The sequence below is a fragment of the Channa argus genome, chromosome 1, assembly GCF_033026475.1.
Source record: "Channa argus isolate prfri chromosome 1, Channa argus male v1.0, whole genome shotgun sequence".
In the NCBI taxonomy this organism is placed as follows: Eukaryota; Metazoa; Chordata; class Actinopteri; order Anabantiformes; family Channidae; genus Channa; species Channa argus.
In genome coordinates, this window is record NC_090197.1 from 30,723,470 (window position 1) to 30,740,615 (window position 17,146).

The 17,146-nt window shown below is 37.6% G+C and overlaps 1 protein-coding gene across 1 annotated transcript in view; it reads left to right on the forward strand.

Annotated features, from left to right (window-relative positions):
- gfra1a (gdnf family receptor alpha 1a) overlaps nucleotides 1-16,244 on the forward strand; it is a 90,228-nt gene extending 73,984 nt beyond the window's left edge. The window contains exons 8-10 of the mRNA XM_067512382.1: nucleotides 2,369-2,550; nucleotides 10,066-10,113; nucleotides 12,095-16,244. Of these exons, the coding sequence (XP_067368483.1) occupies nucleotides 2,369-2,550; nucleotides 10,066-10,113; nucleotides 12,095-12,244 (380 nt within the window). The 3' untranslated portion in view covers nucleotides 12,245-16,244. The remainder of the gene's footprint in view (nucleotides 1-2,368; nucleotides 2,551-10,065; nucleotides 10,114-12,094) is intronic.
- Nucleotides 16,245-17,146: the final 902 nt, after the last annotated feature.

The window sequence follows — 17,146 nt, forward strand, 5'->3', positions numbered from 1 at the left end:
TTGAAACAAATGAAATACGATAGTTTATTTTAATGCTACCTAAAGGCCTTCCCTCAGACATATATAGACGTATATAGACATTTACCATTTGCTGTTTGACCTCAACAAACCAAACATTAAGCTTCTCCCCTTTTTTCATTTATCATCAAATCAGTTGTGATCACAGTAATAGTTTCCCTCTGTTAATTTGGGGAATCACACAACAAACCAATGGCCTGAATAATTCTACTAATTCTATAAACATCTATAAATTCTACACAAGTAAAAACCTATTATGAACGTCATTTTATCTCTGTAATAGAGGGAAACAGGGAGTGCCATTCCATCTTTTGGGATGTCTGGTCTTACCAGAGGTCAATTCCGCAAAGCAGATGAAGTGAGGGACTCTCAGGCTCTACTTAGTTCAAGATTAATTGTCACGTTTATTAAATGTGCAGAGTGGAACTAACTCAGAGGTTCTTTCTAGGTCAGGGTGAGTTTAAGCAGAAGCCAGTTCCCCTGGAAAGAGGAAAAGAAAGGCAAGAGGAGGGCAAGGCTGTACTGTGTACAGTAACTAAGTGAAATGTAGACACAAGTTAATCCAATTGTAATGTATTACTTTACATTCACATCAGTATCCAGAGGATAGTACTGGCTCAGAAATGCTCTAATGCACAAAATCCACTTCATGGTGACCTTAATGACTGACTGTCAGAGCTGCAACTTCAAGTTAAGCTGTTGAAGTCACTAAAGGTAATTCTGACCTGCAGAGATGCCAAGTGACCCTGGGAATCCCCTGGTGCGTCTTACTTAAATAAAAATCTAGAACCAGGTCAGCAAGAATTAGTGGGTGCTTTCAGAAAAGGCCAGAAGGCAACAGAGACAGGCCACTGACAGGGAAAATACCCACCATCAATCATCCTGCAAACTTTCATCACCTGGAGGATGAGGTTTTGGACTTGAGTAAGCAAATTTACCACTTCAGAAAACGTGCAGTTTAACTTTGGTGCTCAACAAGTCAGCATACATCGGTGTATTGCTCATATGGAAGGAAAATGACACTGGTTTTATCTGTACAGTAAGAAATGTAGTTTTTATTGTAATATGAGACAGAATGCAGGTAAAGTGTGTTGTGCACACTTTCATGATGTGTAATTGTTTATTTCAGTTGCACTCACTGTTTTACTTTGAAAAGCACTCACTTTATCTTATTCAATATGTTAAATGGCACTGACTTTAGGGATTTGGTTGTACACCAAAGCAACTCAGAAATTTCAAATTGATGTTACTTTTACATGCAACTGTGCATTTTTACATTTGGCATTCAATTTGGTAAGAATATGATGAAAACCAACAAACTGATCTGTATGAGCCAATCAGGTTTTCCTCAATTTTACGTTCGCGGAACTGACTACAAGGTTGTGGAGAGCAACAAGGTATCAGTGGAAAGTTAAGTGTGTAGCTGTGGAGCTGTTCTGTTCTTTGGAAATTATTTGTTAAATGTGTTCTCTGGAATTACTAGGAGTAACGTGTTAGTGGAATGACTTTATCAGCTCAATTGCGAAATGTGAAATTAAATAAATCTTTAGTGTTTGTCATACAGTGATCTTTGGAGTGGATAATCTTTGGACCACCGGACACGAATAAGCCTGCCTCTACATGATCCATCAAGCTGAATTTTTGATGTCATTGTGTAAGGAGCACCTTGTGATTTTGTGCTTGTCTTAAGGAATATTTCAGTGGGATTGAAGGTCTGTTCTGCATCAGCTTTTCCCTTCTTTACCACAGGGTCATAATTCACAGTTGAAAGAAGGAACATCATTACGTTCAAACAGCATGTCTGTTAAGCTCAGCTTTCCTTCTTTTGTGTGTGTGTGTGTGTGTGTGTGTGTGTGTGTGTGTGTGTGTGTTTTACATCAAAGCTATATAAGGCTATTAATAGGGCCACTAATGGACTCTAATGGTAAATAGCCAAATCAGCACTCAGGCTTTTGACTGTGTGGTGAATTTATAATGGAGGGAAGTGATAACAAAACCCAAGTACCTACTAACTCACCTTTAATTGTGGTCTAGGCTGGTGCAATATAAAACTTTATTGTAACATTGGGACTAGCAAGTATGTGATTCATGATAAGATTCAGCCTGGTCCTAAAGGGACTTGTTTGGAATCACAACATAGTATTTCTGGGTGGCAGACTAATGTATTGCCAGATTCTCTCAAATTGAGACTCAAGACAAGTCTTTGGAACTGTAAATCTGAGTGAAAGTGACTGATGGTGTCTTCATCAGGATAAACCCTGTACTTCTGAAAGATATTTCAGTCTGTGTTACATGGTTCATTTAAATTATTGCACCTGTTGTAGATTATTCTGTCTTTTTCCCTCTGTAGGTAATGCCATCCAGGCCTTTGGGAATGGGACAGATGTTGGAGTGTGGCAGCCGATGTCCCCCGTCCAAACAACCACCTCCATCACAACCCCTTACCAGAGAAACCGTGAACGCAACCCCAACACCATAGACAACCACATTAACACAGATCCTGGTCTCCAGTACTTTTGTAGCAACCTACAAGTGAGAATAACACACACACACACAGACTCTGGTTAGTTTTGGATTCAGCGGATGTGTATGTTTGTATGGCTCAAGGGTTTTATCTAATCTGGGAAAAATCTGATCCCATGACATGAAGCAGTTTGAAAACTTTAGAAAAGGAAAGTTTTAAAAGATGATTGAAATTTGTTCAGTATCTGACCTTCTGATCTTTGTTCCCTCTTCTGTCGGCCTTACTATCCATATATCTACTGTGTCTGTTTATCTAATGCTGCTATCTTACTGTCAGCCTGTTTCACCTCACTGCCTCTTGTTGCTTCTCCTCAATGTCTTTAAACTTTCAGACAGGCTTCATTTTTTAAATCTAATTGTCACAATACTAAACATGTCAAGTTAAAGCAATGAATCAAATACTACAAATAAAGAGAGAAAGGGTTGGTTATATTTCACATGCAAATGGCTGATTATATAGTAGCGCTTTACAATGTTGCTTGTCATTCACCCATTCACACACACACTCACGCATTGATTGTGGTGGGTGCCATGCAAGGTGGTCACCTGGCCCACCAGGTTTAGTGTCCCAAGGACAATTTGACACGAACCACTGACCCTGTGGTCTGTGGACAACTGGATATAAAGGAGCTACCTCTCCTACAAGCAAGTCTTGGACATAAAGCCATATAAAAAACAGATTTCAGTAAACAACATAAAACAAGTTTTAGCAAGTTTTGCAACTGGTGAGTCAGGCATTTATTCTCAGAAGAAATGGTGCATAAAAATCACATAATGCAGCTTTAATATCTAAATATAACAAAAAATAGAGGGAGGTGAATAAAACCTTTTTTTTTTTTTAAATGTCTTTCTGTTTACATAACAAACATGATTCGAAAATATTATTAAATAAAATTAAATGATAATCTAGTATCTGGGGCCATATGTGTGATATTGACATCTTATAACATTGCAAAGAAGAACAATGGGAGCAGCTGTGCAACAATTTGAAAAAAAAAGTCATCATTACATTTATCCCAGCAGCAGTGTACTCTGCTCTAAATGCTTTTAAAATGTGGCTGGACCTACACTCTGTACAGTCCCTGATTGTCTCCAATGAGATAGCTGTCACTGATGTGAAGCCCACACATGAACACAAGTGGTATAGGGTATAGGATGTGAGATATCTGTTCTTTGACATTATTTTATTATCTTCACCTGTTGTAGTCACCATTACTCCACCATGTTGACTGACAAACCTGCTGTCATTTTTTTAAATTTTGTTTTAGGCATTTTTCACATTGTACGATAACAAAAATTGCACTGAATAAAATTAATTTTGAAGTATCGCTCTTATAATAACAAAATCAGTTAATACTACTATCTACTTGGGCAACTTTGTGGTAGCATTTGCAAAACAATTATGGAAGCCTTGTTGTCTGTTTTCGCAGCATGGGTAGCTACATGGGCAGCTGTAGCTCAGTTGGTAAGGCAGTTGACCATGGACCACAGGGTCAGTGGTGTGAGTGTGTGTGTGAATGGGGGAATGGAAAGCAACATTGTAAAGCGCTTTGGATAAAAGCTCTATATAAGCGACCATTTAGCAGTGGCCACCATAATCTATCAGATACAAAAGTAGTAAAAGTATTGGTACATTTATAGAATACCACTTTTAAGTTATCATCTGCAATCTTCCTATCCTTAAGAATCGGTCCTTAACTTGTCTTTATGTATTTTCCTGATTAGGATTGGTTGACTCTGTAGATCCATGTGTATATTTGGATGTGTCATTTACTGTAGGTGTGTGTGTGTGTGTGTGTCAGTTGGAGCAGCCACTTCTGCTCAACAGTAACAACAGTTATCTGGCTGCTGAAACAGGGGGATCACTTGCAGTAGTTCTGATCATCAGTGACGGGCTCCTCCTGGGTCAGGAAGGAAGTGAAGATAATGCTGTCATTACCAGCAGAGCGATGACAGGGACTCAGGAGCCATTTCGGCTATAATAATACAGCAACTTGATGCACCATCATAAAGTCACTAAAGTTACAGAGGCTTACAGAAAATCCTCCAGCAATTTCAAACTGAAATCTACTATAATCATTTCTGTTTGCAAACAACACTCTTAACTGTAAACACCACTTTTCTTTTTCTGTTTATGCTCTTCTTGTTTATGATTCTCCACACTGTTAGAGTCATAATCCAATATGATTCAGTTGTTCTTTTCTGCATAAGAGTATTGGCTATGGTGGGGCTTTAAAGACCCAATCCGCAAACATTTAGAAATATAACTAAGCACAATGTGGTTTTTGTAACTCAGCATAATCATAAGTTATATCATTTTTCTACATTTCAAAATCCAGTAATCTTCACTGGGTTTGTCATTGCTGATCCTTTGGTAATTTAAGGATATTACTTAATGCATATTTAAACTTGGCCTCCGGGTAAATTGCTAAAATCACTAGCGGGCACTCGACTGAAAACACAAAACTAACGGAATTCCTTAAGAGCTTTAATGAGTTTAAAAGTCAATTACATAAAAAAAAAACCTTGTTCATTAGCTGACAATCTTTTTATTTGTAATGTTTTCATCTTTTGAGTGCTGTTTTACTTTAATCAAAGTGCCATATCTGTTTTTGTCACAAAGACTTATATTCTGATAAAGTGACATTTAATTTGATATTTTATATTTTCCAAGTAGAGAAAATTAGCATAGTATTTCTAGCACTTCCAAACTTACTAACTAAATCATCCAACTTCTGCGAAGAAACCTGCATCCCAGAAAACACCTGTCCTTGGATTTGGAAGTGATAGCAGGCGGCAGTCTGCAGTCCAGTGTTTGAATGGTGGAGTCACAATTTTTAACTGGTTTCAGGAAAATAAGACTAGAGTACTGTCTCTTAAAAGTCCTGTCTAGTTCACACACACAGATACCCGAGATAGATGCAATTACATACTGATGCCTGCACACACAAATACACACAAATGCAAAAGTGCTTTTATTCCTGGTCACACTCAGACATATATACACAGACTCTACTGATAATGAGCTTTGGTGGTGTACTGGTGCGTGTGTACTTTTGGCACTGCTCTGATAGCACGTCAAGTCCAAGTTAATGAGAGAGTTGTGCTAAACCGCGCGCGTTTGTGTGTGTGTGTGTGTGTGTGTGTGTGTGTGTGTGTGCGTGTGTGTGTGTGTGAGAGAGAGAGATAACATATAAAGAGGAGGGTGGGTTAAATGCATTTATGTGTGTTTAATTTTGTGTGTGCATATGTAGGCTTGAAGGCAGGCTATGCTGTTGTAATGACACACTCGGGGGACAGGCCTATCAGAAGACTCACTCCACTTTGCTCATTGAGCTCACACATGCAGAATAGTAACCATTAACAACTGACTCAGAACCTCTCCACTTCCAATGACAGCCCAGCAACACTCACAGCATTGCATTTACCTCAGCATGGAAGAAAATAATCAAAGAGGGGAAAAAGAAAGAAGTTGAAGGTATAACGAGATGAAAGCTTCTTAGCTCCCAGTGAGATCCTTCTTTCTAGGATCTGTAGAAACAACAGCTTGAGACTTGTATGCCTAACACCTTTCTCTTTGTCAAAGTTCACAAATCAGGTTTGACTCCTTTGTGAAATGTTCAGAAAACATGTTGAAAAGTGCCTCTGACCCTAAGTTTCGAACCAAATAGAAGTGTTCCAGCCTTATATTTTGTCCTTGTTCTTATACTGAGTGTATTATTTTTCTTCTTCCCTTACATTTGAATTTCTCTGCTGCGATGTTTCTGTGTGGTGTGACTGAATGTTACAAAGAAAAAAACGAGCCCTTCCCTCTTGACTTTTAGAGGAATAAGAACCCTGTTTCCCTCTATCATCACCCAGAAGGGTTACCTGGGTCCACAGCAGACCCACCACAGACACAACATACACACACATGCTGGAATACAGACAAAGAGAGTCATACACATCAGCACACAGTGTGCAAGCCCTAGGGCCCCATCAGCCTCTTCTTATGAATATAGTTGACCCCAAAAGCAGACAGGAAGTGCCCTGGACAAATATGGAAATCTGTCACATGCTAATGTGACTTTTCAGAACAGGCTAATATTAAGCAAATCCAGAAACACGTGGACACAAGCCTTGAGTATGTATTTAAAATTGTTGGCATCCCAATGTTTTTGAATTGGAAATAAAAGCTGCAGTTGTTTGGTGTTGTACCGAAGCTATAATATATATGCCTTTTATTTACACGTTTATAGCAAATGGAGTCTGATTTAAAGGTCGAGTACAAACAAACAAAAGTACAGTAATATCTACTATTGGCTTTATTGTCCAGGTTTTAAACAAAATCTTATTCACCCATCTGTTGTTTGATTTCTGTTACCACCCCAATACAGTGGAGGTCAGTTGAATTTGATCTGTTCATTGGACTGAAAAAAATCTATATGAATTACATCCACCAAAACAATCTGTAAAGAAGCATTCAGAACTGTTTACATACTTTTTCCAAACAAATATTTATTTTCTACAGCAAATAAATGAATAACTGCATTTTATTGGTCTTTGATTGATCACATTTTAGACCATAATTCTGCAGACATTGATAAACATTCTAACGTTCAGAAAACTGTAGACATATTGTGGAACTACACTGGTTATTTTAAAATCAAAAATGGATGTGGGCACACTTTTTACAACATTAAATGGAAACTATAACAGAAATATACTGTGATTTTTTTTCCTTGTGACCTTTTTCTTACACATTGTGCTTTTAATTTGGCATCTTCAGAAAAATTGTAAACTGCTCAATTACTTGGTTTTGAAGCCTAGTTTACACAGTATAACATTAAAAATAATGCAGTGGCAGATGTATCCAATTTCTAAATTAAATTCTAAGATTCTCATTAGTATAATTTAAATTTCCAGAATGTTTTGTTGTGAAAGTGCCTGTATTACTTTAGACTTCAGCAGCAAGCTGTAAAAACGTATTATCTTCTCTCAGTGTTTCTGTGTGAGTGGGAGAGAATTAAAACTTTAATTTTGCTACACACTGACTCTACACACAGATGGCACCTAATTGTGAAACATACACAGTTTCATGATCATTTTTAAAGTTAGTGTTAGGGATGCAGATTTAAAGGAATTACCTTAAGCTACAATAAACAACTTTAGGGAATCAAGCTAGCTGTAGCATAAGACTACAAATCGATCCACCAATCATGTCAAATACCGATGCTCTGACAAACCACTTGGTGCTTGGTACAGTAGACGCAGGCAGGGTACCCTTTTAAGTCAGCACCTGATTGACTGGGTTTAAACTTCTCTGGTTGGTTAGAAGGCAAACCTCGTTGAAAAAGCCAGTGCAGTAAGGGTAATGACGGTTACATTGCACATGCTCATCAGTTGACATATGTAAATAGATTATTAAATCACTAATTGCTGACTCATTAATCACTGACATCTCTTGTTACTTTGTTCAGTTTTGTCAACGTTTTCCTCTGAAAATTAGTATTTTGTGCAACTACGCTTCCAATTCTTGGCTTGTTTCTCTGTTTGGGTCTTAATGCAGAGGCCTGCAAATACCCCATGATTTATAGACATCATTCCTCCTGAGTTTTTTTTTTTTCCAGTTTGGCACTGAAGCAAACTGTAATAACCGAATACAGCTTCTTGCTTTCTGTATTACCATGTCTGCTACATTGTGTACATCCCTATTTTTGGTCTGAATTCACTATACCGTATACTGGAGCCATTTATTATACTGTCACACCTAGAGGCTGAGCACACACATAAATACCCAGAAGCAAAAGCTGGAGTTACATTCACTTACAGCATCCATACTGAATACACTGATACAGTGTGCGGGTCATTAGAACTAAAGAAGGGGGAAAAATATGGTCTTCTAGGTCACAAACTGGTACACGTATATACAAACTAATGATAAAATGCTTACTGTTGCTAATTCCAAAGCCTGCACTGCAAATCATCAGATCAACCCATTGTGCAAACAGCAGAAGTGGTAATCACATGTGATCTGTTTACAGCATTACCTGAAGGCTTCAGACACAGAGGAGAAAATCAAGATGACAGTACGCGGTCTCATCACCAGTGTTATTCTAGTTTCTCATTTTTTTTGCTATTTTTTTCAAATTGTTTATTTAATTTTTTTGGAGACTTTTTCATTGTTTCAGTTTAGTTTCAGTTTTTCAAAGATTTCTAATTAAGATAATTTTTTCCTAGTCTATAAAAATATTTAGTCTGAATTTATTTTGATGTCTGTTTTTAATGTGTTTATTCATTCTACAAGTGTATCACAGGGACTAACTTGGTATGAACAGCTTCTCTCGTTCTGCAGTACGAGACTGCACTGAAATTCCTCTTTTACCTTGTGACACTTTTGTCTAAAACATATTTAATTTCATTATTGTTAAGTTTTAGTGTAAAAATGAGCTTACAATTGTTTTATTTTAATTACACTTTATTTTCTATTTTATTCTTGTTCCAGTCTCAATTAACTATAATAACCATAATTATCACAAATCACATTTATGACACTTACATTTATTTTACATTTGTTGTCTTCCTGTTCATTACTTGACTGTACAAATTTTAAACTAACACAGCGAGTACAAATTTCAGGCCATGTTTCCTGACATGCAGCCTTTCATGAACATGTGAATAACAACGCTCTCAGCTCAAACACAAAAATACTTTAAACTTGTTATACATCCATAAAAAAGTCTTAAGGAGGACCAACATCTCTCTGTAATTATGTCAGCTGTCACTGTTTCCATAGAGATGCCTGCACATGTGCTGGCTTTGCTAGTCATCAGGTTGGAGTAATGGCGGTCGCAGCAGGTGAAGACAACAAATTTAAACCAAAGAGAGGTTTTGTTACCTAAGTGATATGGAAATGTAAGACATCTGCACTTGCTTGTCTTTGTGCACTGGCTTCACATGAACAGAAAGAATGAGAAATCATAGATGAAATCAAGAGTGTGGGTTTGACTGTCTCTCTGTGCTCAGCTTTACTCTCCTTCTCCTCCAAGTGTAAATATCAGAGGCTTTAAAAGTTTAACAGGCTCTCGGGGAAAACTCGCCAAGGTTATTGTAGATTTTCCAATTTGGACACAGTTTCCAATTTTTGCTTTTATGATTTGATCACGTTTTCATAAGAGTGAATGTGATGGTTATTTGAAGTTAAGTCCCACTGTTTAAACACTGATGTCTGTGTTGTACCTGTTGTGTAAAAGTATTGACAGAATATTTTCAGTCTAATTAGATTGTAGATCGTCCCATTGATTGTTAATCAAGCCAGATTAATTACTGCAGACTCTGTGTTGACTTTCAGTTTAGTCTCTGTCAGTGCACTATGATGTGACATGCGGTCGATTTGTTCCTTTTAAGATATGAATTTATAACCTTGAAGCTTCATTGATGTCTAATCTGTGTGTCATTTGGTAGTTTTTTATTGACAGAAACATCCAGACAAAAACTCTCTTGTGTAGATGGTCTGTGATAAGTCTTTTTGTCTTTCTGTTACAGGCTCAGAAATTGAAGTCAAACTCAACTGTTGATGGCATCCTCTGTGTGGTACGTGTGTTGTCAATGAGCCAAATATTTCATTATTTTAAGGGCATTTTGCCTTTAATTTCATTGAAATGCTGATAGAGAGATTACATGTTGTTTATCAATACTAACTGAGCACTAATGTTATAAACTGTGGTTTGCAATTGAAAAAAAAACATACAGGTTTAATGTGTAGTTAATGTGTAGCTGCTTTTATAACTGTTGAAGACATTTTGTGAGTAATCTTCCCAGATGAACTGCTTCAATGAGCACATCCTTTTCCTCAATACAGCCATTAAAAAAACCTAATGTTAATGCACATGAACAACTTAGTGGTCACTACTTAAGAAAGCTGAGCAAATCATCAGGTCAGTTTGAATTTAGAGCTCTTTTTAGATCTGATGACGGCACAACGGCCTTTACTCCTGCTATAAACTGATTACTGCTGAACATATTATTTACTTGTGCTAGAAGGTTCAAAAGTGCTCTCAAAGAATTGTCATTTCGGGACAAATATCGCTTCTTGTAAAACCCTGTGCACGACTTGTAATGGAAGATAAAATCTCCAACCATGTCTCAGTTTTATCTGAGAAAATATTTTGATCTGTGAGCAAAAGGCAATTGCCCGAGTTATCAAATCATCACAAACTCTAATCTGACCTCGCAGTTGGAAGTGTCCGACCTCTGTCTGACAGTGATTGCCACAGCAATCCCTCCTGCCTCCTTTGTAAACTCTGTTCTCTGTAGTTCCTTTGAGGCTGAAATGGGACTGTTGCTTATCTGGTGCCTTTTAAAGTTCACTGTAAATGTCATTGTACAATAATAAGGCACTGTTGTGTACTGCACTGACATTTAATAGAGGCAGGGACAGGTCTAGGGGAGATGACCCACCCCTCAGCTTGCAGCTTTATTAGCAAGCCAAAGACCAGCGGTGAAGTTTTGTATATGCATGCTTAGACATGGTGACACATCCTAATATATACGCACACATAAGTTTACATTTTAGCTTCCACTGTGACATTTTAGTCATAAGAACAACCTTTTGAGTTTTTACTGTGTCAAAACCAGATGAATTTCTTTGTCAGTTGTCAGTCCATTGTCTTGAAATATTCTCATCTTGTTTGCATAAGTTTGCAAGTCCACCATATTTTACAGCAGCCACAAGATGCTACTACTTGGAAAAGATCACTAGGATTTGAAAAAATACAAAGGATTTCTCCTGTGTGAAATGTATAAATAAATTACAAGCTAAATACCTAGAAGAATGACGACACTCGGCTTGACAGCTTTTTTTTTTTTTTGACAGCTTTTTGGGTTGTTGTTTTTTTCCCCACAGTGGTCGTCATTTATCAACCTGTCATGAAAAATATCCCAGAATCTGTCATGGATCAGATCCAGAAGCAGCTGCCACAGCTAATACATTAAACTTTGTTTTATGCTACAATCTAGACACACAGACAATTGTTTTGAAGCAACTTATCTCTTTTCAAGCAAATGCATTCTTGACTTTAAATCCTTGAGAAAGAGTGAAACGATCAATTTGGAATAAACTAGAGTAAATTAGAGTAACAGCTCAGTTTTGGGGAGATCACATTGATTTCCATTTTTGCTTTTGTTATCCTGACATGGATGCAGTGTAAGAAGAGGAAACATGTATGGACATTTCTACTGATAACAGCTGATAACAGGATTATTTGTAGCTGCAATAGTGCAAAAATTACTAAAGACTAACGGTTATGTTTCGAATGAAGTCAGCATCCATGATCGTAATCTCCCTGCAGCAGAATACAAAGTAATATTTTTGTGTGTGGAACATCTTGGAATCTGGATTAAAATTACTTTAAACCAGTTCAAACTTTGTTTTTTTTTTTTTTTTGTTGTTCTTGTTGTTTTTATTAATTGTTAAAAAAGTGAACCAAGTGTGTTTGACATGGTTCAATGTGACTGTTCTTTTTCTTTTTTTTTTCAACTATACCAAACGTTATGTGTTCTCTCCATCTCTCAGGACCCTCAGATAGTTGGTCCAAGTACATCCAACGCCATGAAGAACTCCGCTGTCTCCAGACGGCCTGCAGGCCTGAACTCCCTGCTGCCCCTGCTGCTGTGGCTGTGGTGCTGCAGCCTGCCGGCGCTGCCCTCGCCGGACGATTTGTAGCCTTGCTGCTTCAAAGCAACAAACTACAACGAACTGACAAACACATTTGTATAAAAGAAAAGGCAAAACATGAAATTATATCCTTTATTCTCAGTAACACCTGTTGTACTTTCATTTTCCTCTGAATTTTAAATCTCTTTTAATTCCTATTTTGACTTTTTAATAATTTTTTGGGAAGCTTTCTTCTTTTATTTCTTTGTCCTTTTGCATTGCAGCTGTGTGCTAAAACAGTGATCTACTATACATGTTTGGCTGTGTGTTCCCTTTGGGATAGTTGAAAAAAAATTAAAGCTTCCATGTTGCTCACGAAATGAGGAAACACTGGAGGTCTACATTCCAATAAACCCCGGTTGGTGACTCTGAGAACGGTACACACAATGTAAATTAGCATTCATTTTAAGAGTTGTCAAATCCACCCAAGTCTGTCTGTGTGTTGAGGCTATAGGTGGGATCTTTCGCTTAAAAGTCACAGTCAGTTCAGTAACAGCTACGTTTTATCCCATGGGCAGTCTTTTAGGTATTATGCTGTCTCCTCTGTGGTTTGTGTATGTTTTGATAACAACGTAATCTGGTATTTAATATTTTTTATGAGCTGAATTGATGTCCATGTGGTTATTTACCTGGCAAAAAAACTTCACTTGAGAGCTTTTTAATTTTCAGATCCAACAGCGTAAAACATCAGAACTGTTCGAACATCTGCTCCTAAACTGTCTTTGTTGTAGCTCAAACTGAACATATTGCCGCTGGCAAAAGCACACAGGCAAAGACCCACAAACACAGACTGCACATTTTCACACATTCAGACAAACATACACACACACACACACACACACACACACACACACACACACAATGCGCCCGGTTCTCGGCTCCCTTTTTGTTTTACATCACCTTTTCCCAACAAAGTGATAGTCACAGGACAGTAGGTTATTTGCTGCTGTGGATGGCTGAATCCACTCCACTTGTTAGTGATTGTACATACTTGTAATTGTTATAAGTCCAGGCCATGTTCAGTATTTTTTCTCAGAAGGTGAAAGAGAAGCTGCTGCATTTTAACCTCAATTATTATTTTATTTTATTTTATTTTTTTTTATCTACTTTACTGGACTGCATTCACACAAAGAGCTGAGGGGAAGAGCAGGCTTATTGTTGCAGTAACTCACGCCTCCATAGCTCCAAAGCTCAATGCATCCGTTTCTGTCAGGTCAGTGTTATGACTTATTGCCTCTGTCAACATGTGTTAAGGGGAGGGAGGGATCACTTTAAATCAACCCTTTGCGGAGCTCTGACACTTTTGTTTTTTTTTACTGTTACACCTGTCAAGCTTTGTATTCTAGCATGGCATGTCTGCAGTTTACATTAATAACTGTAGCACCGTTGCCACTTATATGTCATTTTTGGACTACTTAGCATTTGATTTTAGAATTAAACAAAAGTAGACTTTTAAAGTTTAGCTCAATTTACAGACAACTGTCCCTGACTATAACTGCTGTAGCTAGGCAAAGGATGCCTGTGTAATGGCTTTCTGGCTGACTGATTTGGAAATGAGAACCCTGAGTATAGAATAAAGGCTGCACACATGATATTTTGCTAACCTAACACTACAAATTCTGCTTAAGCCCATACTGCGTCTGCCAGGTAAACAGCATTATCATGAGTTGCTGTAGAACACATGGAAATAAGGACGGCAATGTTGTATTCAGGGTTAGAGAGTTTCAGCAGCACGACAGCATTATAAGTAGAAATGCAAGCTAAGACTGTTACTTTGTTCAAATGTCAATTCATGTGAATGTGAGAAAGAATAAGAAAGTAAGAGACATGGCAGTAAAATTAGGATTAACTAGAGATAGTGAGTAAATTTACTCAAGAACTATACTTGAGTACAATTTTTCTATACTTATAGGATTTTCATTTTAGGCTGTTCTTAAATGTTACTTCTGCTTGTAGTTGAGTATTCTTTATAGCAAGCAGAAATATAGTTTATGTATTTCTACCACCTCTAGGGGTATCTGAGGCTTGCTAAACATATCTTCTGTAACTGTCCTTAGATCCAACCGCAACACTTTGATAAGTTGAGTCAGTTTATTTTTATGGGCCAACAAACAGCAGATGTTGAACGAAGTGCTTTACAGACAGAAGATACGATTACTAGATTATATGATTAATAACAGTAATGGCTACAAAACCCGGATCAGATATAACAATACATAATCACAAAAATAATAAAACCAGATAAAAGAGATGGATCTTAAAATGAGATTTAAAAATAGAGAGGGAGCACCAGGCACAAATTATTTTATTTGGCAAAGGATCTCAGTTGAAAGAAGCTTAACTGAAGAGAACCTGAATAGGACTGTGACTTAGCTAATAAAATGATTCAACTATGTAGCCAATGAGATATTGCTAACAACAGCAGCTTACTGGTCTCTTGCTTTTGTGCTTTTATTTTATGAAGCTGCACCACCCTTCCAACTATTGGGACAGACATGGTTACTCTAACATGTTCAAAAAGACTACACAGCTTGACAGAGGTGCTTTTCCTGTCAGCGTTTGTTTTGGGGTTTTTTTTTTTTTTTTTAAACCATCTCCAGCAAACAGATGACATGCATACTGCATGTAAATTGTTGAAGCCTTTTGTACGCCTGCTCCTGAAGACTGCTAAGAAAACATAAAGATCGACGGCATTGCAATCGCATCCAACTCTCAGATGTAAACAGGCATCTGCTGTCATTGGCTTTTCCGATGGAGGCATATGGTATTTCTCTCCCCCATCCCCACAGGGAAATCCAGGCTTTTCATTTCAATAGACCTCCCTATACAACATATGATCAGATCAGGACATTTATATGCATCACTATGGTACGTTTAGCAAATTGCTTTATCCATTTGGACACCGACAGGAGCATTCATGACACGCTGCTTGGGTTTACGTAGTTTCTCAGAGCATTAATAATGTACAGTTGAACTTAAATGTTATTTACTGAGCATAAACATGGTATATGCATTGTATGTACTTGGCTGAAACAAAAAATTGGACAAATAAATGTCTGATATTCTATTCCAGAGCATTGTGAGCTATTTTGAAATTAAGATACAACTTAGAGAACATTGAATAAGTCAGAATATTGTTGTTTTGTTTTTTTACACCAACTTATGTATATTTCTCCCAGTATGTACATGAATATGGAATATTATTGCATCAGACAAAGAGGATATCAATGTAACACTCTTACTGTAGTAAATACAACTGTATTTCCTTAGCATATTGTTTTGTACTAAACCCCATTTATAACGTTGCCCGGGCTAAAATTTGAACTTATTTTTCTATATTTTACAAGTGTTGCTGTTTTCTTTGAGTCGATGCAAATGAGCTGGACCGGCCACAAACAGCTCAGATTTTAAAAAGACTTAAGTGCTGCTACTATAATTACTTTGGTTTTACTGCTGAAATAATTAGGGTGACAATAACTGAGTTGAGCAAGAAAGAAAAATATGGTGATTGAGAAGCAAAAAAATCAATATTCTTTACCTTATTATGGACGGTTTTTATGGTGACCAGAATTGGGCAAGTGGGCAAAGTAGCACGGATTGAATGTGAGCGGGTTGAAGGTTAGAGAGAAATGTTAGTTGCTACAGCAAAAACTCCAGTGGGAAAATGATAAAATGTACATGTGCTTATTTTATATTTGAACCCCAGCATCATTCTTCATGGGCCCTTGACTAGAGGTGGTTCAGTGCTTCACGTCCTTTGAGCTTCAAAACCAGGTTCACTTCCTCCTGATGTTGGGACTTCACTTCTGGACAAATTCAAATTAAGGAAGAAAAAAAAGATTAATATGTTTGCCGTGCATCTCCATCCTGCATCTGTTGTTTAAAAATATCCAGAAATGGCTTTTCTGGAGATGCAGACGCCCTCAGCTATCTGGCATCATTAACCTCTTAGCTTGTGAAAATGTAAAATCTATTGTATAAAAAGATCATTAAAAACTGTTAAATCACACAGACTGTTGTTGTGTGGTGGTGTTACTCCACAGAGTAAAGAAACAAGAAGACCGATGGGTGACATTAAAGAATTGAAGAAGGTTTGAGGTGATCCCGAGGGGCTGGGACCCCACCAGGTAATCTGCTGAGTTCAGGTTACCAAGCCAAATGCAACACGAGGAGCAAAGACAGGAGGCTGGATGAAGAAAGAGTTAGTTCTTAACTTCTTTAGCTTTTGCCAACCAGCGTGAAGAGAAGGGTCACATCAGGCCAGCAGAGTTCTCAGAGCTATCCCCTGCTGCACATGGACACAATTAACAACCCTGTGACTCCACCCGGCTGGGCAGTCTGTTTGTGTTCAGTGTTCATTTTTACATCATTTAATACACTCTGACTGTAAATACAGTTCAGGTTTTATCCATTTTTCTTCTGCTATTGTGCAGTTTTTCACATATCTGCATAGATAGAACGTCAGGCTTGTTAACATTCGATTGTGAAGGCACAATACAAGAAGTCGTTCCATTTTCAAACATCGATTCAGGCTCTCAAATTGAAGTACCAGGGAAGCTTTCTGAGGTAGAAATTCTCATCCAGTTTTACACATCTAAAAACAATCGCACATAAAATCTAGGAAGTGCTGGGAAGTGGTCTCACGTTACCTTGTTTTTCAGTTCTGTGAGAGGATAACGGACTGACTGTCTGATAACTAAAATGTTAAACCGATAACAGATGGCAGATGCAGGGTAACTGTTAGTCCTGGAGCAGCTGACAATGTGAGGGGTGCAGAGGGGAGCCCCTGTGAACCACCCCAGGATCAGTCTTTTTGGATTAAAATTTGTGTGGCTTGTGATTCCTGAAGCCAATTTTACATGTGTAGCAGCTATTTAGAGGTTTTCTTTTTTTTCTTTTCTTTTTCTTTGA